The sequence below is a fragment of the Hyperoodon ampullatus genome (genome assembly GCF_949752795.1).
Source record: "Hyperoodon ampullatus genome assembly, chromosome: 9".
NCBI classification, from domain to species: domain Eukaryota; kingdom Metazoa; phylum Chordata; class Mammalia; order Artiodactyla; family Ziphiidae; genus Hyperoodon; species Hyperoodon ampullatus.
The window spans coordinates 33,666,948-33,689,792 of record NC_136922.1 but is presented as its reverse complement, the minus strand read 5'-3'; the positions used below and the strand labels follow the sequence as shown (position 1 = coordinate 33,689,792).

Genomic DNA, 22,845 nt, shown 5'->3' with positions numbered 1-22,845 from the left:
AAAGATACACATGAAGAACAAAAGTTTACCTTTTGGAGTAAGAGCTCCTTCAAAGCAATATGAAAAGGATCAAAAACCAACAGAAAATCAAACAAAGGATATAAACGTAGAGTTCGTGGAAAATGGCATAAACATGGTTCTCAAATAGCTTTCCAGATGGTCCATCTTACTTATAATAAGAGAGATGCAAATTAAAACTACACTGAGACATGTTTTTCCCTCATCAGTCTGGCAAAGATCAAGACATAGCACCACGTGCTGACAAGAGTATGAGAAACAGGTGTTCTCACACCTTGCTGGAGGGAGTGCTAAATGGGTACAGCCTCTATCTGTCTCTAGCAAAACTGCCCATATCCTTTGAGTAACCAACTCTATTTCTAGGAAACTATCCCATTATACACTCACGTGTGTGAAATCACACATGAAAAAATTATTCACTGTAGTTTTATCTGTAATAACCAAAGATTGGAAACAAAATTCCATCAGTGGAGAACTGGTTAATAAATAGAATACGAGGGCTAAGAGGAAGGAGGCAGCCCTGTATCTCCCACAAAGGAATGATTGCTAAAACACTTTCGATAAAGAAAGCAGGGCTTCCCTGGTGGCGCAGTGGTTGAGAGTCCGCCTGCCGACGCAGGGGACACGGGTTCGTGCCCTGGTCCAGGAAGATCCCACATGCCGCGGAGCGGCTGGGTCTGTGAGCCATGGCTGCTGAGCCTGCGTGTCCGGAGCCTGTGCTCTGCAACGGAAGAGGCCACAACAGTGAGAGGCCCGCGTACCGCAAAAAAAGAAAGAAAGCAAAGAGCAGAACATTGTCGTCCGTGCACCGCCATTTACATAGAAGAATAAAATTAAATCATGGGAAGTATTGGGACTTCCCTGGCAGTCCAGTGGTTAAGACTCCACGCTTCCACTACATGGGGCGTGGGTTTGATCCCTAGTCGGGGAACCAAGATCCCACATACCACACGGCAGGGCCAAAAAAAAGATCATGGGAAATAAGAACATTTTGTTTATCAGTGTATGTTTGGAGTATTTCTGGAAGGAATCACCAAAAAAAAAAAAAAAAAAACTAGTAGAAATAGTTACCCCTAAAGAGGTAAACTAGTTGGATCAAGTGATGTGGAAGTGACTTCTTTTTCACTGAGTATCCTTTAGAACCTTTTGAATTTCATGCCATGGCTATGTGTTACCCATGCAAAAAGAAAAAAGTAAAAATATAATATTTTAAAACAAAATGAAATCTATAAGCCACTTTATTTGTCTTTATTTTCTGGTGGCCATTTCTATTTTTTCCACTGTCTTCCTTCTCTGTGCTTTGTCTACCTTGATCTTTTTCTCTGTTTCCCTTCTCTTCCCTTCTTTCCCTTGCCACACCTCTGTTAAATACAACAACTAAAAAAAAAAAAAAATTAACATCTGCTGACAATTTAGTATATACCAACAACCCTGCTTTACGGGTGTGACTTCATTTAATTCCCACAACCACCGTGAGAAGGAAAGTTGTCTTTGCCGCAGTTTACAAATGAGGAAACTCAGGGACAGGGAACTGAAGTGCTTTGCCCAAAGCCATGTGAGCAGTAAATTGATGGGGCTGGGATTTAAACCAAGTCTGTCTGTGAAATCTATGCTTCTTTTAGTAAACAGTACTGCCTGCAATATGGAATAAATATCTATCCATATATATTTTTAAATTGTTGGATAAAGTATTATAGTCTTTGATTTAAAAATCAAGTGAGGGACTTCCCTGGTGGTCCAGTGGTAAAGAATCTGTCTTACAATGCAGGGGATGCAGGTTCGATCCCTGGTCAGAAAACTAAGATCCCACATGATGTGGAGCAACTAACCTGGCACGCCACAACTACTGAGCTCGCGCACCTCAACTAGAGAGCCTGCATCCTACAGACTACAGAGCCTACGCACTCTGGAACCCACACGACACATTCACAGAGCCCACGCACCCTGGGGTCTGCGCACCACAACTAGAGAAGAGAAAACCCACACACCATAACTAAAGAGAAGCCCACACGCCATAACGAAGAGCCTGCATGCTGCAGTGTCTCAACAAAGATCCCGCGTGCCGCAACTAAGACCCGACGCAGCCAAACATAAATAAAATAAATAAATATTTTTTAAAAAATCAAGTGAGCATAATATTTTATATGACTTTTAAAAAGCACAACTACAAAGAAAATTTCACAAATTAAACTGTTTTTTATTTCTAAACACTTGATGATTATTTTTGACAAGTCATTTGAAAGGAAAACTCACCTCTCACTCACTTATCAGCCCTGAGCACCTAGTGCTTAAAACTGTGCTATTGATTGGCATTGAAAGATGAAGCCCTCAAGAAATTCTCAGTCATTCCTGGTCGGGGAACTAAGATCCTGCAAACCGCGTGGTGCAGATGAAAAGAAAGAAAGGAAGAAAGGAAGGAAGGAAGAAATTCTCAGTCAATTGCAGAGAAAGCAATAGTAATGTTTATCTGGCCCCTCTAATGCGCCAGGCAGCATGCTAAGCACTTTACATAGGTTCCAACAACTGTATAACAGAAGGTACAATTTCTACCCCCCATTTTGTAAATAAGAAAAATGAAGCCTGGATGGTCAATAACTTCCCAGCTGACCACAGTTTGCAGAGTACAGAACAGTAATTTGAACCCAGGCAGTTTGGCTCCAGAGCCTGTGCCATCACGACACTGCCTGGAAACTGATCAGTACAGTAAATGACATTGCAGGAGAACCCAGAGAAGAACCCTCACTATTCCTGGAAATGGGTCAGCAAAGGCTTCCCGGAGGATCAAGCCATGGTCTGAGTCTTAGTGGAAGTTCAGAACAGAGAGACGTCATGGCATCCGCAAGATGTCATTCTACCCTACACTGAAACTGTTATGAAAAGACTACATCCTTTGGAGAGAAGGGGAAAATTGTAGCCTAGAGCCTAATGTGACCTGCCTGGGAGCTGTGCCATGTAGTGAAACCAAGTTTCTGTCAGGGAATTTTATGTTTTACTCAATATTCTGAAGTTTGGCTATGACACAGTCAAGTAGCAACACGTTCCAGTCATCAGGCGGGTTCTGTTAGAAGGCAGTAGGGGTTGGATTTAATGGCACTGTTTGTTTTCCTAACCCAATGTCCTAGAAATATGCAACAGAACTGTAGCGGAGATGAATCAAAAGAAGGATGCAGTACAATAAGATGCAATGCCAAGAATAACAGTAGAAGTGATTCCTTGTGATTCTGGTAGTTAAGAGCAAAACCTATGACATAAGCAGCAATCTTTGGGGACCCTAAGAATGCTTCAGGGCTTTCTTCATCCTGTCCACTAAATGCCCCAGAGCAAGAATCTTGATTCATCTGCTTTGGTTGAGATGGAACAGTGACAAAGCAGAGACCCCTAAGCCCATGGCTGCTGCCTTGCTGTATTTAATTCTCTCAAAGTGACCAGTCTTCAGTCCCTAACTTGGCCATGGCTCAAGAGCCTGGCTCAGGGTCTGCCTTGATCCATTAAGGCATGAGCCAGTACCTGGCTGGGGAAACACAAGGGTATCTAACATTGTAGAACAAACATTCTGCCCTGTGCACATCTTTACTCTCCCAAACTCAGCTTGTAGTCTGTGTCAACTTGTTTATAGATACAGCAGCCTTCATTTGGGGACATAGGAGCAGCATGCTTTGACCAGAACAATTTCTTTCCTTAAAAAGCTTTATGGGGCTTCCCTGGTGGTGCAGTGGTTGAGAGTCCGCCTGCCGCCGCAGGGGACGCGGGTTGGTGCCCTAGTCCGGGAGGATCCCACATGCCGCGGAGCGGCTAGGCCCGTGAGCCATGGCCGCTGAGCCTGCGCGTCCAGAGCCTGTGCTCCGCAACGGGAGAGGCCACAGCAGTGAGAGGCCCGCGTACCGCAAGAAAAAAAAAAAAAGCTTTATGGCCAATTGCCTTTGAAATGTAAGCTTAAATAACCTTTGATGTATGCTTTCCCTATACTCCCTACATAGTATCCATATAATAACCAGTCTCTAGATTGCATTGATTTTGGCCTTTAAAATATCATTCTATCCTCTTAGGCCCACAGACAGACTGGAAGATATTTAATAACTAGTTTTCTGGGGGCCCTGGTTTCTAGCATTTTCCAATTTCCATAGTGTAACCACTACTGCCCTGTCTAATATAAAGCTCCCAACAGGAATCACTGAAGGCAGAGTGAGGAGGAGAGGAACACAGTTGGCTCCTTTGAGGCTGAACCATCACACCTCTGCCTGGGCTCCATGCTGTTCTTGTGCTGAGAAGGTTCCTCAGCAGCCTTCAAACCTACCTCCCCTCTCCAATCCCCTGGGGACTTCTTCCTGTTCATTAAGATTAAACACTTTCATCATGTCACTGCCCTCCTCAAACTATCTTCCTGGCTCCCTATTCCCTTCACTTCCCCCTAGCTTTCAGAACCACCTTCCATAATCTTGTCTACAAACAAGGATTGTTAGGTTTAACCAATAAAAATACAAGATGCCCAATTAAATCTGAATTTCAAATGAACAAGGAATACATTTATAGCATAAGTATGCTCCATGCAATATGTGGAATATATTCATACTTAAAAATAATCTGTCGTATATCTGAAATTTATCTGGGCATCCTGTATTTTACCTGGCAACACTACACCTAACCTAACCACCACATCTTACTTCTCCTCCCAAACACCAGGAAGCTTCTTCACAGTTCCAGGAACCTGCATGATCTCAGGTATGTCATTTAATGTCTCTGAGTTTCAGTTTCCTCATCCATAAAATGAAGCTAATAGTTGCCAATTCTTTGGAGTGGAATTTAAATGAACTAATGTGTGTAAAGCATCTAGGCCAGTACTTAGCATTCAACAAATATCTGATTGATCCCCCCCACACCATGTCAATCCTCAATTACTTGAAATACCTTAGAAGGAAAACTATACTGTGGTTATGGAATCCAAGGGCCAGGAGTCCTCCTAGGACATCGCCCTGTATGTCCAAACTCTCCCAAATAGGTGCTTCTGATTGTATTTTTAAAGAAATCAGCAGCAGAGGTTGGGGTAAGGGCATGCTGAAATACCCAGTAGCAGCCAATTCCAGCATCTCAGAGTCCGCAGGAGAGACCAGGGTTGTCTACCTCTTATCCAAACACATCCCCCAACCATCATCAAGGGAGGGCATCTTCTTTGCGGTAGGTCTAACTTTCAGCTCCCACAGGAAATGCAGTTTCCTTGCACAAGCAACACAATCCCAATAGGTGGAAACACAACTAGAACTGGAGTTGGAAAGGGGAGAAATGTTGCAAGACTATAAACTCCTTATCAAGATGTACATTTTTCTTTCTCTGTAGAACAGACCCTTGTAAGGAATCTCAAGGTACTAGGGGAAATGAGCCACACAAGATGACAAGAGATGATGACACCATCACCTTTGACGACTCCCCAGGTATCCTAAAACCAAGAGCAATGAGCTACTGATCAATGCCTTGCACAAGGGCCAACCACAGCTTGGCTATGTTAAATTACCAGAACCAGATGAAAAGCAAGCATCAGTCAAACTGCAAATTTCACTTTCATGATGCCAAATAATCAGCACGACTTACTGATTTACAGATTATGCTACTCCACAAACAATTGATAAGTTAACCCCCTGGGAAACTCAGTGAATGTTTTAAATACATCTTATCCCCATTAAGATATGAACTCTTTTTCCAGGGAACAGTGTGCATCTGCAGCAGTCATCAATAAACCTCACTTGATGTTTCCCTTCACAGTTCTGACTGGTTTAGCTGTAGCCATGGTTTACATCATCTCTACTCAGAGAATAACCCAGAATGTTATGCATTCAAAGCAGTATTAAAAAAAAAGAAAAGCAGCGGGGCTTCCCTGGTGGCACAGTAGTTGAGAGTCCACCTGCCGATGCAGGGGACATGGGTTCGTGCCCCTGTCCAGAAAGATCCCACATGCCGCGGAGCGGCTGGGCCCGTGAGCCATGGCCGCTGAGCCTGCACGTCTGGAGCCTGTGCTCCACAATGGGAGAGGCCACAACAGTGAGAGGCCCGCGTAACGCCAAAAAAAAAAAAAAAAAAGCAGGTTATAAAACACTATGTATGGTATTTTTCTATTTCCCATACACTGATAGATGTATAACTATCAATGTGTAAATGACAAGAGTGATTACAGCATAATCAATGATTACCCCTCGGTGATAGGATTATTGTGCAATTTTTTTTGGCCTATCTCTATTTTCTCAATTTTCTACATTGAACATGTATTATCTAGGGTAATTTTTTTAAGTTAAAAACAAATTGGGTTGCACAGCTGGTGGGAATGTGAATTGGTACAGCCACTATGGAAAACAGTATGGAGGTTCCTTAAAAAACTACACATAGAACTACCATATTACCCAGCAATCCCACTACTGGGCCTATACCCTGAGAAAACCATAATTCAAAAAGAGTCATGCACCAAAATGTTCATTGCAGCTCTATTCACAATAGCCCGGAGATGGAAACAACCTAAGTGTCCATCATCGGATGAATGGATAAAGAAGATGTGGCACATATATACAATGGAATATTACTCAGCCATAAAAAGAAACGAAATTGAGCTATTTGTAATGAGGTGGATGGACCTAGAGTCTGTCATACAGAGTGAAGTAAGTCAGAAAGAGAAAGACAAATACCGTGTGCTAACATATATATATGGAATTTAAGAAAAAAAAATGTCATGAAGAACCTAGAGGTAAGACAGGAATAAAGACACAGACCTACTAGAGAATGGACTTGAGGATATGGGGTGGGGGAAGGGTAAGCTGTGACAAAGCGAGAGAGTGGCATGGACATATATACACTACCAAACGTAAAATAGATAGTTAGTGGGAAGCAACCGCATAGCACAGGGAGATCAGCTCGGTGCTTTGAGACCACCTAGAGGGGTGGGATAGGGAGGGTGGGAGGGAGGGAAATGCAAGAGGGAAGAGATATGGGAACATATGTATATGTATAACTGATTCACTTTGTTATAAAGCAGAAACTAACACACCATTGTAATGCAATTATACTCCAATAAAGATGTAAAAAAAAAAAAAATTGGGATTTCCATGGTGGCGTAGTGGATAAGACTCCACGCTCCCAATGCAGGGGGCCAGGGTTCGACCCCTGGTCAGGGAACTGGATCCCACATGCATGCCACAACTAAGAGTTTGCATGCCACAACTAAGAAGCCCTGGAGCCACAACTAAGGAGCCTGCCTGTTGCAACTAAGACCTGGCACAACGAAATAAATAAAAAATTTTTAAGTTAAGTTGAATTTTAAAATATTGATCTGTTCCTGCTTATATGATAACTAAGAAATCTGCTACCTCCTTGCATTGATATGTCTGGGCTTTGGCGTCTTCCAAATCAGTTCAGTCTGCCTGAGGCCACAAAGATCCAGGGCATGTCAAAATGGGTGGCACCCCAACCAGCCACAGCAGGTCTTTGGGTGTGAACTAGAAGACAGAATCAGACTTTTGGACTTTCAAGAACTATTTCTTATTTAGAGTCTCCCACTCCTATAGTTCCATTAAGAGTAGGCTCTGGATTATTAAGTATAGCTAATGTACATCCACGGAATCACAGAATGCTGGAGCGAGGAGGGAATTTACAGAAATCTCTCTAATGGAGCCCTGAGATGGGAGAGTACTTTGCCCCAGATCCTCCAGTTGGCCAAAGGATTTTGCTGGTAGCAAAAAGCCCCAAGTTCCTTTTGAAACTTGCAGTCTAAGACAAGCCAGGAAGGCCAGAGAGATCTTTACACACCTGGCCAACAGAGTGGCCATGCAGTATCAGATGGAAAAAGCCCAGAACCTAAATCTCTTCTGACACCTAACTGGGGCCACAGTGAACAAATTTAACACAGAGAAAGGAATATATATTACAGCCTCTTTGCTGATTGTCCCTGGACAAGAGAATCTGAGGCAGTTAGCAGCAATTGCTTAAGTACCAAGACTCCAAACAAACCTCTAGGGTCGCAGTCTTCCTTTCTAAAAGTTCATCACCTCCCAAGAAAAGTATCACCAAAATACAGTTTCAAATGCCAGAGTGGAGAACACCATTTCCATGCATCCTAATCACTTGCCAAGCAAACAAGTATAGGAGATCATGCCTTTCCTCCTGTCACCACCTCTCACCCCCAGGAAAGTAGCACATAAGAAACATGACCTCCAGAGTGGGCCATAATCCCAAGGAGCCCTTGAGAGACACAATACTTGTGCTCAGACACAGACCACTGTGGAGACCCCACACCACAGGGGGAGCTACAGGCCTGGCAGATCAAAGTGATAGCAGACCGCAAGCCCAGCTTCCTGAGTCCCAAGGCCTCTCTAAGGCCACAGTGAGGACAGCACCCCCTGAAGCTGTGGCTATGGTCTGCAGGTCAAGGACTCTGCACTACATTTACTCACACCTATACGTAGGTACATAGAACTCAATAGCTTGAAGAAATTACCTGTGATCCTTTGACCTGCTTACCTGGATCTGACTTCTTCTGTAATATTTTTAATCAATCCAGGTGGACCTTCCTTCAGGAATAATAAACCCCAATGGCTCAGTTACAGAGTGTTCAACATGTCCAAAGCATATCATGGAAATTATTCCACCATGAAGACTAAAGAAACTTTCCCTGCCTTCATGGATTCAGTTTGCTGAGGAGAACACACATGAGGTGTAGTTCAGAGAGACAAAGACGTTCTCTTTTTTTGCAAATAAGTAGCCAAAAGGGCAGGGAAGAGAGGTAAAATACGTCAGAGCCAGGCCCGCAGAATCCCCTGGTCTTACCATTACTTGTGATGCTTTCAAATGGGTTATTAGTACCTTAATTTTGAGGAAAAAAGAGTGGAAGGAACCAGCCAGTGGTTTTGCATGCTTAGTTTCTGTCTATGACACTGAACTCAAGAGAAGTGAGACCTTTGGAGAAACCAAAGATGGTTCAAATGACTCAGAATAAATTAACTCAGTGCTCCTTGCTGATAAGTTGAAGTTTCCTAACTGTAAAGCAGAACCAGCAGCCACCAACATGGAAGACCTAACCCACAGATAGAAAAGAGATAAAGCACTGAAACTCTGCCAGTGGGAACCTCCCCAGCCCTGCCACACAGGGTGGTGGGGCTCCTTCGGGATCAGCCAAGTAAGATGGCATCACCAACCCGGCTTCTCGGGCACTCTCTTCCAGGCCTGGAGACCACTGGAAAGGGGACGTGGGGAGAGGGCTGGTCCCCAAGGAAGGGGAGTCTTCCCCAAGGAAGGGAAGTTGTCCCAGGAGAAGCCACTTCCCTCCTAAAATGCATGGGATTTTCCACTTCAGCAGGGGACGGTAACTCAGCACATAGCAAAACAACGAGGGCACAGGACAGATGACCTCCCTGCACAGTTGTGGATCAGAATCCCAGCACAGCAGTCGTGCCCCTTCCTAACAGAGGAAGAGCTACACCCAACCACAGCACACCTTTGCCCTCCAAAAAGCTGAGGCCAGACCAAGAAGTCTCTGGGAACTACAAAAGGACATCAGAGCTGAGGTTGTGAGGGCCAGGACTGAGACTGGGCCAGCCTGGGAACTGCCCAGAGCTTTGGTCTCCAGGCCTGGCTGCCCTCCCAGAGCAGCCAGCCCTTTCCAAGTAGACATACCACATGTCCCTAATATTCTCTCTCCAAGTAATACAACCACTTTTCTCAAAGCAAAGACATTTCCCACAGCCTTACAGGCCTGGCTGATATCTGCTGAGTAGGACTCAGTCCCGGAAGGAGCTGTTAAATAACCCACTGTTTCAGTTTATAGACTTCTTATGACTTAGTGACAAGTGAAACAACACTCTGACAGCAACTGCAAGTTCCCTAGCACCCGGTGACTTCTCTTTTTTCTTGGGATACTCCCTCCTGCTAAATCGCAGAACCAACCCACCCCCTACCCACCGGAATAAAGATAGAGGAGTGCAACCCTACATTTTAACCTATGAGATGTGGACATCACCTCTTCTTCTGAGAGCTTAACACTAATTGGAAGTTACTTTTTCCCCTTCACCTCGAATGCAGTGATGGACTCTCTGAACTGGACTCCACAACATGTAAGAGGGCAGTCATGGGCAGTAATTCTAAGGGGCACAGACAGGACCAGCCAGCCTTAGATAAGGGTAGAGGAAGCAAAGCTACCTTGGTTTTCCTTCTTCCTCCCCAGATACTCCCATTTGTCAGACCTCTCTTGGTCTCAGCTGGTAGTCACTTCAAATTACTGATGGTGCAATCCAGTAGCTGAGGTTATTAGTTAATCAAACTGACAGCATGGCCTTTCCTGGCCATATGTACATATTAAAATATGAGGGATGAGCTCAAGAGGAAAATCCACTGAGATCCAAAGGAAGGAAGCTATCATGGTGGAGCTACAGATGCTGCATTTATGCTCTGGAGCAAAGGAGAGCCCTTTTCTCCCATAAGCAAATGCCAGCCCAAGGCCAGGATACTAATAAAGACCCTAGATGCTAGCAATGTGCAAGGTGGTGGCAGTATCCTCCAATCTCCCCACACACATGCATTCCTACCCTCACACTATTTGCCCTTTCCTGATTGCCAGAGCACAAGATCTGGGATTAAGTCAGGCCCCCTCACACTCGAGGGCCACGTTGAAAATTTTGAATAATGATGATGACCATGGACAGGGAAGGCTGGGAGCTTCTGTCATAAAAACACTTAGCAGAAAGCCTTGAAAACAGTGTAGCAGCAAGACACAAGCTGGGCTCATTATCTAAACTGAGAGACCAGGTTTGGGGATCTTAATGTTCTTAAAAAAAATAGAGAGAGAGAGAGGAAATCACTTCTTTTTTCTTCATCTTCCACTTAACTTTCAACAAAACACGGAGTCTCCTTTCTTCAGAGGAAAAAAGACTGGGAGACCAGCTGACCACTGCCATAGTAGTCTGGCTCATTCATAAGCAAGACTCCACGTGGACTGCCTGACAGAGCTGAGCTGGAAGAGTTTTCTCCACGGCAGAGACCCCAAGCCTAGGAATGTTACAAAGAGCAAGTGTTAATTGCAGGATTACTATGCTCCAGGGATTTTTCACACTTCATCTCTCTCAGTCTTCACCACAGCAATGTGGGAAGAACTGTTATTATCCCAGTTTTATAGATGAGCAACCAAGGGCACAGATCCTTGGGGTTTCTTAGCCAGTGTCAAACAGCAAGTGGCAGAGCTGGGCTTTAAACCCAAGCTGTGTGAACTCAAGAGCCCATGCTCTGCCATGTGCCTGCCCGTAGGGAATCGCCTAGGTGGCAACTAGACAATGGGAAATTACAGTGCGTATATCTTTGTGCACAAGTGTGTGTATGTCTACACAATATATAAACCAATAATGTAAATACAGAGGTGAGTACCTAGGTAGCCAAGAAAACCTTACCCAGATTAGGGTAACAGAGGATTTAGCTGAAAACACCGTGGGTCAGGTGCTACCTCTGGGGAGAGGAGCTGGAAAGGAAGGAGACTTACTTTTCCCTGTATGTTCTGTTCAAACATTTTATCAAGCACATGTACTTCCTATTTTTAAAACTTTTAATTGAAAAGAAAACTCTGTATGTTGTTGAGTCTCTAAGTCTTTGAAATTTACTGAGTCGTATTTTCTAAAAAATAGAAAAGTGAGAAGAAGCAGTCCCACACTACAGAGGCCTAGCACATGCATCGCAGGGGAGCCAGAGAGGTGGCTTCGTTCAGTGCAGGAGGCTTGGCTGCGGGTGTCTGAGTTGCTCAAGACCCAAGAGCACTAAAAGCGAAACCATTCGGCCAACCTCTCCCATTTTCATTTTCAAACTCAAAACCCTGCTACCACCACCGCAGGACCTGCCTCTGTTTAGAAAATCAGTGAAAGAATGAATGACCTCACTTTCCCCAACAGGCAGGTCCCAACATGTTGTGCGCAAAACAAAACTTGAGTAAATCGATTCATATTTTAAATACCCTGGCTGAGGTCCTTGTTTTAGCAATCCTGACAAGATCCTCTTTGCAAAGCAAAGAAGCTGATTGTGATGTTAACACTGTGTTTTGTAAACAAAAAAAAATTTTTTTTTTCTTTTTTTTGGTGCCATACAAGGGTCCTAGTCTCAGCCTGGAACCAATCTTCTGAGCTGTCTGGGTGTTCTGGAGACTGGTGGGGCACCCTGGTATAGACTCCATTTGCATGAAACCAAGGACCCTCTTGTGAGGACTGAGGAAGCCCGTACAAGTTCAACCCAAATTGGAAGGCTGAGGCATTGGAGGGGAAGCCTGATTCCGAACCTAGAACCCTGTTCTACAAGTAGATTCTCCTCAGCCGCTTCTGGATTCAAATCAAGTCATACAGCAGGGGGGTGCTATGAACACAAGATCCAGAAAATGCCACAAGGTCCTCCTTTGACATCCCATCAAAGAGGTGAGTAGTATTCTCCCCACTTCTGCCCTGAACCCAGTGTGTGTGTCAGTAAATTGAGGACTCCAACAGACCCAGAACCCGCCCAGGGTCCTCGGGGCTCCCCATGGGAGCAGGGTCACCCTGTGGCCAGTGGAGGGGACAGCACCAGCACTACAAGACAACCCCCATGGCACAGAGATCAAAGTCTTCATGGGGAGGATCCCCAAAAGGCCACTGGGGAGTGAGCAGGGCTACCACTGACCTGGCCAAAGTGAGCTGGAGCAGGTGAGGAGGAAGACGGCAGATGCCACGTGGTGGCAAAAAGGAGTCATTTACGTATGCACCCACACTGCACCTGGAGACTCCTAGCGACTAGTGCACGAGATTCGGGGGCAGTCAGGCGGTTCTGCAACAGCTGGTCACGGCGAGAGCCCGGAAAAAAAGTACTGCAGAGGGCTCGCAGTATCTTATTTGTAACCCAGGCCGGTGGGCTGTGGGGTGGTCTGAGGAAACTCATCTCAGGTTTTTCACAAATACCAATAAACTGGAATACTAAATCCCAGCCAGTTAATCTGGTAATTAAAGTATTTTTTAACCATAGTCAGCCTTAGCTTCCCCGCCCCCCGCCACCCCGCCGTAAAACTTCGTGCATGATTTCAGCTTTACTTTCCTTCTCAAGACATGCCAATGTGCTGAGTCACTAAAAGAAAAAAAAAAAACAGAAAGTAAAGGAAGAGTGATCCAGCTTCTGAGGACTAGCCTTGGTAATGACTTTTTTCCCCTAGTTGTGATTCCTGTGATGCTAAAGGACGTCACATTGCACAATCTTAATAAGGTTTCCAATCAGCCCCACCCGCTCTGGTCCCACCCCCATCCTCCAACAAAGATTTATCAAATGTGGGATTTTCCCATGAGTCTCAATATTAGAGTTTCAACCCCCAATAAATATGAGACCGGGGATATCTGAGGTTCAGTCTGCCCTCGAGCCCACCAGCAACGAGAAAGAGAGCTCCATTTGCCCTCCAGGAACCCAGCTATGAACTCCCTCTCCACAAGTAAGTGAAGGAAATCCCTCGCCCTGGAACTGGCTGGCAGCCGTGCTGGGCCAGGGAGGCGGTGTGTATCCGCTGCCCTGAGGGCTGGCGGGCGGCCAGCAGCCAGAAGCACAGCTCCCCCAGCGGTGCGGTCTGCTCACTGGCTGCTCTCCCTTCCCTCCGGCACAGTCGCCTTCTCCCTGGGGCTGCTCCTGGTGACGGCTACTGCTTTCCCTACCCCGGGACCCATGGGAGAAGATTTCAAAGATGATACCACTTCAGACAGAATTCTCCTCACCTCTCCAGACAAAACTGAAGCTCTCATTAAGTACATCCTCGGCAAAATCTCTGCAATGAGAAAGGAGGTAGGTAGGCTCGCCTGAGGGTGATGCAGGGCCTGTGTGGGCACCTATTTCCTTGCCCTTGGATGTGGATGGGGGATCCTGCACTGGGAGGTCTTTGCTGGGTTGGGAGGCAATTTAGATTTGAAGCCTAAGGGGCAGACTGTGTCCTGTAATTTCTCCTCTGCTGCTGGTCCCAGGTAGTTCCTTTTCCTCTTGGAGAATCTACAGTGGGGCTGGGATCCATGCTCCCTGGCCCATTCTCAGCTCCACACTTGGTGTGAGCGGAAGGTCACACTGCCTCTCAGGACTTCCTTTTTCATTACCAAAAAATAAGGTCTGTCAATCTTTTTCGTGTTTCGGACTTTGGGAGGATTAAAAATCACCACCTGAAATGACTGTACAGCTTCTCAGGACAGTCACAGTTCTTTTAGGTGACACCAGCTCAGTGGTTAGGGATTCCCCAAAGTTATTCTGGCATATAAGATGCATACCTAATAGCCCACTGAAGCGGCAAAATCGTAGGTAGGTTAAAGCAGCTCCCAAGCTTTAAATGTAAGGTACTTTGGCTCTGCTTTGGTAGAAAGGAAAGAATACTGGAGAGGGGATTGGGAGCCCCAAATCTAGTTCTGGTTCTGCTGAACAAGCTTTGTGATCTTGGGCAAATTCTCTACCACCTCTGGGCCCCATCTGTAAAATTATGGAATTGGACTAGATGATCTGAAGGGTCCTTCCAGCTGGGACATTCTATGGCTCAAATTATATTCACCCAATTATCATCAAAATTACTGTTATTTATTAAGTACCTACTATGTGCCAGGCACTTTATATAAATATTGTGTCTTATCCTCACAATAAACTTACAGGGGAGGTATTTCATTATCCCCAACTTGGAGAGATAGGGACACTGATACTTGGAATAGGTCATAAACGTGAAGTCACAGGTGAGGCTAGAATTGAACCCAAGTGTGCTCATCTCCTGTAGACCTTGCTTGCCTGAAGGCTAATGGATTGTGATTTCACTTTTCTTAGAGAACTTTCTGGCCATGAGGGCCAGAGGGCATCAGCCCTCTAGTGGTGTTTGCTTTAGGGGCACTTATACGATAACGGTTCTGATATTCTTTCTCAGATGTGTGAGAAGTATGACAAGTGTGAAAACAGCAAGGAGGCACTGGCAGAAAACAACCTGAACCTTCCAAAAATGGCAGAAAAAGATGGATGCTTCCAATCTGGGTTCAATCAGGTACGAATGCAATACGTTCACTTTTAGCTACTCCTTAGTAAAAAGTTCTCCCTCTTGCATGCAGTGTCTGTATACATATAGGCCAGGCAGGCAATCAAGAAGGGGATAAATGTGAAGAGCATCATGTAAATTCCATGAGGAGGCCAACTTAAACGCTATTAAAGCCAACTTAGTTTTGAACGACTTGGTCAGAGATAGCCCCTCTGTGCTGGAATTTTCACAACAGTCAAATGTTAGGAAACCCCAGAGGTTTAGCTAGTTCATCCTGGGTAAGTTGGTCCAGGGACCTTTCTCCTCTTTGGCTGCCCTTGGCAGGATCCAGGCCTGCCCTCCCTGCTGAGGTCATTCTCTATACCCTTCTCCTGCTAGACAGTGACATAACCTCCACTGACTTCTGATTATTTCATAAAAGGAGGTTTCAGCCCTTTTATTTCATAAAAGAAGCTTTCCACCCGATGTTGACAAGGGCAGGAGTGCAGCCAGAGGGAAGAGCATTATGGAGAGAATCAGAGGAAGGCCCCTTGCCACAATCTAGCATCTACTGGGCTTTGGGGAAATGAAGCGGTGCCTCTCACTGTCCAGACATTTTAAATGGGGCAGCTGATGCTGTCCTTAAACAACAGGTCTCAAAACATGAGACATGATTCTTTGAGCATCCAAGTGTGATCCTGGAGCACTGCAGCTTCAGCATCATGTCTCAAAACATGATGCTTAAGAAGTACTTGAAGTTCCCTGGAGGGGCAGATGGAGAAGTTATTGAATTAGAGCAATTTTAACTTTTAAAATCGATTATGTCTTCCTAGCAATAACCAGTTTTCCCACCATCTTTCCTCTTAGGAGACTTGCTTGATGAGAATCACCACTGGTCTTCTGGAGTATCAGATATACCTGGACTACCTCCAGAACGAGTATGAGGGTGATAAGGGAAGCATCGAGGCTGTGCAGATTAGTATCAAAGCACTGGTCCAGATCCTGAGGCAAAAGGTGGGTGTCTTCTCATCCCCTCACTTGGCTCAAAGAAAGCAGCCTAGACAACTCGGCAGTGCAGAGCCAATTCAAAAGAGATGGCCATGTGTGAAGGAAAGGATCTGAGAAATATTTCCTGATAGTTAAAACTTTTTCTTTTTGCTCTCTTCTGCAAAAGACATCAATAACTGTATTTAAAACTCTGTTAAATGGGGAGGGTTTTAACATCAACTTCTAAGAGCTTAAGAAATAAGAAAAAAATACCTGTAGAGGCAGAAGAAAGCACATTCAACTTCACATAGTGATCCACAAAACAGAGCAAAGAGCAATTAAAAATTATTTTAATATTGCCAATTGACATTCGTGTTATTATGGTAGTTTCAACTCCTTTCCCTTACTCTTTTGCCAAAGAGTTAATGCAGAGAAATGGCGAGAGGCTGAAAGAGCAGGTACCAAGAGCTTTGGTCACTACCAGCTAGCCATTCAAATGCCACATGGTGGAGGCCTGATGGCACAATTTGTGGATGAGCCAAAGCATGAAGAGAAGGGCCCTGGACTGAGAAGCAGGCACATGGGTGCTAATCCTGCCTCTGCCTTTTCTAAACCAGGGCTAAACCAGGTTGCCCTAAACCAGGGCTTCTCCCACTTTAAGGTGCACACGAGTTTCCTGGAGGATCCTGTTACAATGCGGAGTCTGATTCAGCAGGTCTGGGTTGAGACCTGAGACTCACATTTCTAACAAGCTTCTGGTGATGCTGAGGCTGCAGTGCCCCAGGATCACACTTGGAGGTGCAAGGCCTTCCACAATTACTTAGCTCCATGTGAGTGGGTCCATTGAAAGGTGTTGCCCAGTCCTCTTCAAGCCCTCAGAGCAGTGGACTCTTAACAGATGCGGGATGAATGGGTGAGAGCAAAACCAGAGAAAAGTATTAGAGTTCCCTGAAGAACCTATTAAAATGCCTTTAACTAAAAGTTCTTCATTTATCTATTGAATTCCGACTATGCGCCAGGCACTGTTTAGGATAACAGAAGACAAGTAAGATACTATGGCTACCCATGGAATGCTTAGGGTCTAACGGAGACAGAGCAGCAAAAAGATTAGAGCTCAGCTGCTGTGAGCGGGTCCTAAGCTCTGTGGGCTCAGAGGAGAGGCACCTCCCCCTATCTGGGCAAGTCAAGGCAGGTGGCCCCAATCCGCTCCTTCACCCCAATTTGAACATCTTCCCACAGGCCACAGTATCTCTCCACTGCAAAAGATTTGTTCAGTATTTAAACAATTCCTTTTGTTTCCTGTTCTCTTCAGGTAAAGAATCCAGATGAAGTAACCACCCCTGACCCAACTACAAATGCCAGCCTGATGAATAATCTGCAGTCACAGAACGATGACTGGATGAAGAACACAAAGATTATCCTCATCCTGCGAAGCCTTGAGAATTTCCTGCAGTTCAGCCTGAGGGCTATTCGGATAAAGTAGCTGGGGCACCTAAGATTGCTGTAGTTCATGGGCATTCCCTCCTCTTGTCAGAAACCTGTCCACTGGGCACATAACTTACGTTGTTCTCTATGAAGAACTAAAAGTATGAGCGTTAGGACACTATTTTAATTATTTTTAATTTATTGATATTTAAATATGTGATATCGAGTTAATTTATGTAAGTGATAGATATTTATATTTTTATGAAATGCCTCTTGAAATATTTTATATACTTGTTTTGAAAAAGTATCGTAAAAATGGCTATGCGGCTTGAATATCCTTGTTGTTTCAGAGCCAGATCATTTATTGGAATGTGTAGGCTTACCTCAAAAAAATGCTAACTTATACATATTTTTAAAAGAAATATTTATATTGTATTTATATAATGTTTAAATTGTTTTTATACCAATAAAGGCCTTTTTAAAAAAAATTAGCAACTAAACCTTTGTGTGTCCTGTGAAGCTTAGTATAAACTAGTTTCCATCGCTTCCACCACCACTAAAAAAAAAAGGTGCAGTCACCTGGAGAAAGATATGACTGAACACCTACTGAATGTCAGGTACCAAGCTAAATGTGTTGCATGCATCATATTTAATCCTTGCATTTGCATACTTTTTTTTCTGGATGTGGGAGAGTGATTCCCTCAGTCACCAGCTGTAAGGTAAACCACAGATTTGAAATCCAGGTCTACCTGCCTCCAGGCTCCCTACTCTTAACCTTTAGGTCACACTACCCCCCAGGGAACTGACAGATGATGTAGAAAATCCCAAGAGGATACGCGGAATACATTTAAAGATGCAATCAAAAGCCTTTAACATGGTGCAACCACTTGCAGAAGACACAGCAATGTGCAAGTTTCCAAATAATAACTAGAATTTCTGCCTCTCTCCTCTGGGTTCCTCAAACACTGCACAGACCTGTCCATCACAGCACTGACCACATTGTATCACATCTTAAAATGGGTTGATTTTTCTTTCCAGCCAGCATGGGGTTCCTCAAGAAGGCAGACTCTATTGTATTCATCTTTGCATCCGGAGCCCACGGCCCAGAACCCGAACATAGGAGGCCCCAATAAACCCTTGCTGAATGAAGAAACCACACATAAATAATCAAATCTAAGACACGTCCGTTCTTAAGGATACATGCTGTTGGTCAATGAGTGGGGAAATTACAAGTACTGTGCACTTATGAATCTTTATCTTAAGGAAAAACTAGCAAGACTTGGGAAGAAATATTCTAAGACCTTCCAGAGGAGGCAGTGACTAGTCGGTGCCTGTGTACTTCCCTCCATTTTCTTTCCCACCAGCAACATTCCCTGTCTGCCTTCTCCTCTCACGCCCGCTGAGAGTGGTGGTGAGAGAGACAATCTGGGTAAGTGCACATGGCCCTCCGTCCCACGTCAACGCTATGTTGGGAATTTGGCAAAGATTTCCCCTTTTAAGCCCCAGCCATATAAAAGTTCTGTCTTCTAATAAAGCTTTCCCCACCCTAACCACCACGGATGTCTTCCTCCAGGGGAGGAGTTCTGCTGAGCAAGGGAAAGTCCACAGGGGTCAAAAACTGAGAGGCGTCAAGCAAGAGAAGAACCACATACTCTGTTTTCTAGAAACCATTCATCACAAGCGGGCATCCCAAAATTAGAGCCAAATCAAAGAACAAAGAGAAATAGCAGTCAGCCAACACATCCATTCTCAAACGAGAATGTTTGGAGCACCATATATAAGTCAGGTGATGCTGGGGATGCGTGGGTGAACAAGTAAACATGTTTGTTCGTGTTGTTTACGCCATGGCAGGAAGACAGATGTTGAATAAAGGATGTAAACGTGATGAAGTTTACAAAAGAGAAATGTGAGGCACACAGAGAACCTATACTAGGGGCCCCAATAGCAGAGGGACCTAACTAAGCCTGGGGAGGGCAGTCATGGAGGGTTAATTGAGGAGGAGAAGTTTGGGCTGAGATGTGAAAGATATGTGGGGTTAGCCAGGCCAAGATGGGTGGGAAGAGAATTCCAGTCCGAGGGAACAGCATGTGCAATGGTTTGAACCAACAAAGAGCACACCATGGTTGAGACCATGAAAAGTACATTATGTCCAGGGCATAAAGAATGAGAAGCAGGGTAGTTGAGAGTGGATGGAGAGGGAGCCTGGGACCAGAATATTGACAGCATCAGAAGCCATATTAATATAAAGCCATATTAATATCAAAATATAATTTATAAAAGCCATATAAATTTGGAATTTATCCCATTTGTGGTGAGAAGGCATTGACAGATTTTAAGGAGTAGATTGACATCTGGGATTTACATTTTGACATGATCACTCAAGTTGCAGTGTGGGGAATGGATGGGAAAGAGGCTGGAAGAAAATGTTGGAGGAACATACCAGAGGCCTTCATTGTAGTCCAGGGAGGAGATGAATCAGGATGGTGATAATGCCTAGAGGAGAGAAGGCAATGGCAGTCATTGGCAAAAGGTAGCTAGGAGCTAGTTCAGTAGGATCTGGTGATTGTTCACTAAGATTCAGGAATTCTAGAGGATGCTGAAGCTTTGAGAGAGGGAAGAGGTAGGAGTTAAATGGAGAATCCAGAGAATTTTGGATTTGAGAGTTTTCATTTATTCATTTATTCAAATATTCTCTGAGATTCTGCAATGGGCCAGAATTCTCTGCCAGGCCCTGGGGATATAATGGTTAATAAAACAGACTAGGTCTCTGCTCTCAGGGAACTTACAGTCTAGGGAAAACAATTTAAAGAAATAACTCCTATACTGTATGCTAAGTATGTGTGCTACCATCCTAAGTACGTAGCCCCCCGCCTCAAAAGATTTATAGATAAGATCTTTGCAGATGTAATCAAGATAAGATGAAGTCATTTGGGTGGGCCTTATAAGAATGAAAGAGACACAGAGAGACACACAGAGGAGAAGTCTATTTGAAGAGGGAGGCAGACATTGGAGAGGTGCATCTATAAACCAAGGATCACCGAGGACTATTGACAACCACCAGAAGAGGCAAGAAATGATCCTCTCCTAGAGCCTTCAGAAAGCATGGTCCTGCTTACACCTTGACTGCAGACATCTATCCTCCAAAACTGTGGGGGAATAAATTCCTATTGTTTTAAGCCACACAGTTTGTGGTAATTTGTTATAGAAGCACTAGGAAACTAATAACAGCTCCTAGACAGCACACAACAGGAGAGTCTAATCTAAAATAGAGGGTTCAGGAAAAGCTTCCCAGAATAAAAGACAATTAAGCTTATACTAAAAGAATGTATAGGATTCAGCCACTTGGACAGGAAGGAAAGGTGTTTCAAGCAGTGAGCACAGCATGTGCAAAGGCTCAGAGGTTGGAGAGAACATGTTAGAAGAACTGAAGGACTTGTAAATAGCTGAAGCAGTAGAGAAGTAGTAGAAATGAAGCAGAAGCAATAGGGTCTAAATTATGAAAGAGCATGAAGGATGGATTAAATTAAAATGTTAACATAACAGAAAGATAAAGAGCAATTTTCTTAGAAAGAGTTTTTGATTTGGGTTTTTTTTGGTTTGTTTGCTTTGGGTTTTTATTTATTGATTTTTAATATTTATTTATTTATTTATTTGGCTGTGCAGGATCTTCATTTCGGCATGTGGGATCTTTTCAGTTGTAGCATGCAGGATCTAGTTCCCTGACCAGGGATCGAACCCAGGCCCCCTGCATTGGGAGCAAGGAGTCTTAACCACTGGACCTCCAGGGAAGTCCCTGCTTTTGTTTTTTAAATGTTGAGGGACTTTTCATCATCTTCTGGTGGCATGGGGTAAGGAGGCTTTGATCCAGAGGTAGTATAGAGGATATCCAAAAGAGATCTAGTTTTCTGTAGTGGGTTCCAGCAACACGGCAAACAGTACTAGAGAGGTGAGAGGCAAGAAAGAGAGAAGGTGAGAAGGAGCACCCCAAGGTATGACTTAAGAACTTCAGACACTGTGATATCTAATATCAAATTTTCATTTATCTTCTCCTTTACTCATAAACTTTCCATGAGCTTTATTCACCAACATAAAGCAAATATATGGCAGCCTTGTGCTAGCCCAGCTCTGAAGAATGAAGGGAGGCTCCTGTCCACCTTAGGGAGTAAAATGGACAATGGCAGGTTGAAAACACAGGGAGATTCAGAGAAGTGATCAAGGAGAAACCAAAGAGTTCAAAGCAAGAAGTGACAGGCAGCAATCAGGACATGTAAGACCCCACCAAGAAAATCAAGAATAAAAAATAATAATTTTTAAAAAGAAAATCAAGAACACTTAGGAAGATTTGGGAGAAGTTTGAATTCCCTGTAGTTGGCTTGGGATGGGGATACTGGTTATAATATTTGGATGCTAAAGGAAAGGATGATCTCCAAAGGCTAGGGGCTTGAGACACGTAGGTTATACTATGAAAATAACCCCAAATCTGCAAGAGAGAAAGCTGGTAGGAAGGCAGCAGTCCAGATTCCACTCCTGATGAAATTCTGAGTTTCTATTTGGGTTAAGAATAGAGAGGAAGAGATAAATGAACCCATATAAATAGACTAATAATAAGACTAAGTATAGACTGGGAATTCCCTGGCGGTCCAGTGGTTAGGACTCAGCACTTTCACTGCGGGGGCCTGGGTTCGATCCCTGGTCTGGGAAACAGGCTCCCGCAAGCCACGCAGCACAGCCAAAAAAAAAAAAAAAGACTAAGACTAGACTAATAATAACGATGATAATAATAATCTGTTATTGAGCACTTACTGTGCACCAAGCACAGTTCAATGTATGTATTATTTCAGAGGCACATGTATTAACCAAAGGAGCAGAGAGTCTAAACAACTTGTGCAAAGTCATAAAGTGTGTAAATTCCATCCGAGACTTCTAGTTATCCTTTCAAATCCATTTTCCACTTCGTCCACAGTAAAAGCGTTTGAATTAGCCATGCGGCTACCTATCTAGAGGCTATATTTCCCATTCTCCTTTGCAGGTAGGTATGGCTGTGCTAAAAAAAGAAGATGGCAGGCCCAAGACTTTAGAAAAGGCTTTTAAAAAGCCTGCTTACAGGCATGGCCCTTGGCTGGCATCTGGGAACTTAACTGGTAAAAGTTCCCTACACTGATATAAAACTTTCCCCAAATGATTAGAGTGCCTAACCTGTACAAACCATATGGTTTATACAAACCACCTGCTTTCCTTTTGAGAATCTGACATTTCAACACGTGCTAAGCAGAGGGGACCCCACTAAAAACTTCGTGCACTGAGTTGCTAATGAATTTCCCTGGTAGACACATACTGTCACAACTCACTGCTGGAAGAACTGAGCACATTCTGTGTGACTCTGCTGGGAGAGGACTACTGGAAGCTCGTGCTTAATTTCTTCAAAATCCACCCCA

The 22,845-nt window shown here is 44.2% G+C and overlaps 1 protein-coding gene across 1 annotated transcript; it reads left to right on the top strand.

The window, feature by feature from the left end:
- Positions 1-13,357: 13,357 nt before the first annotated feature.
- IL6 (interleukin 6) lies at positions 13,358-17,468 on the top strand (the record flags this gene model as incomplete). The annotated part of the gene is given in 6 exon segments (XM_079710984.1): positions 13,358-13,408; positions 13,411-13,465; positions 13,634-13,809; positions 14,915-15,028; positions 15,866-16,012; positions 17,298-17,468. Coding segments are annotated over 6 exon segments (714 nt in total).
- Positions 17,469-22,845: the final 5,377 nt, after the last annotated feature.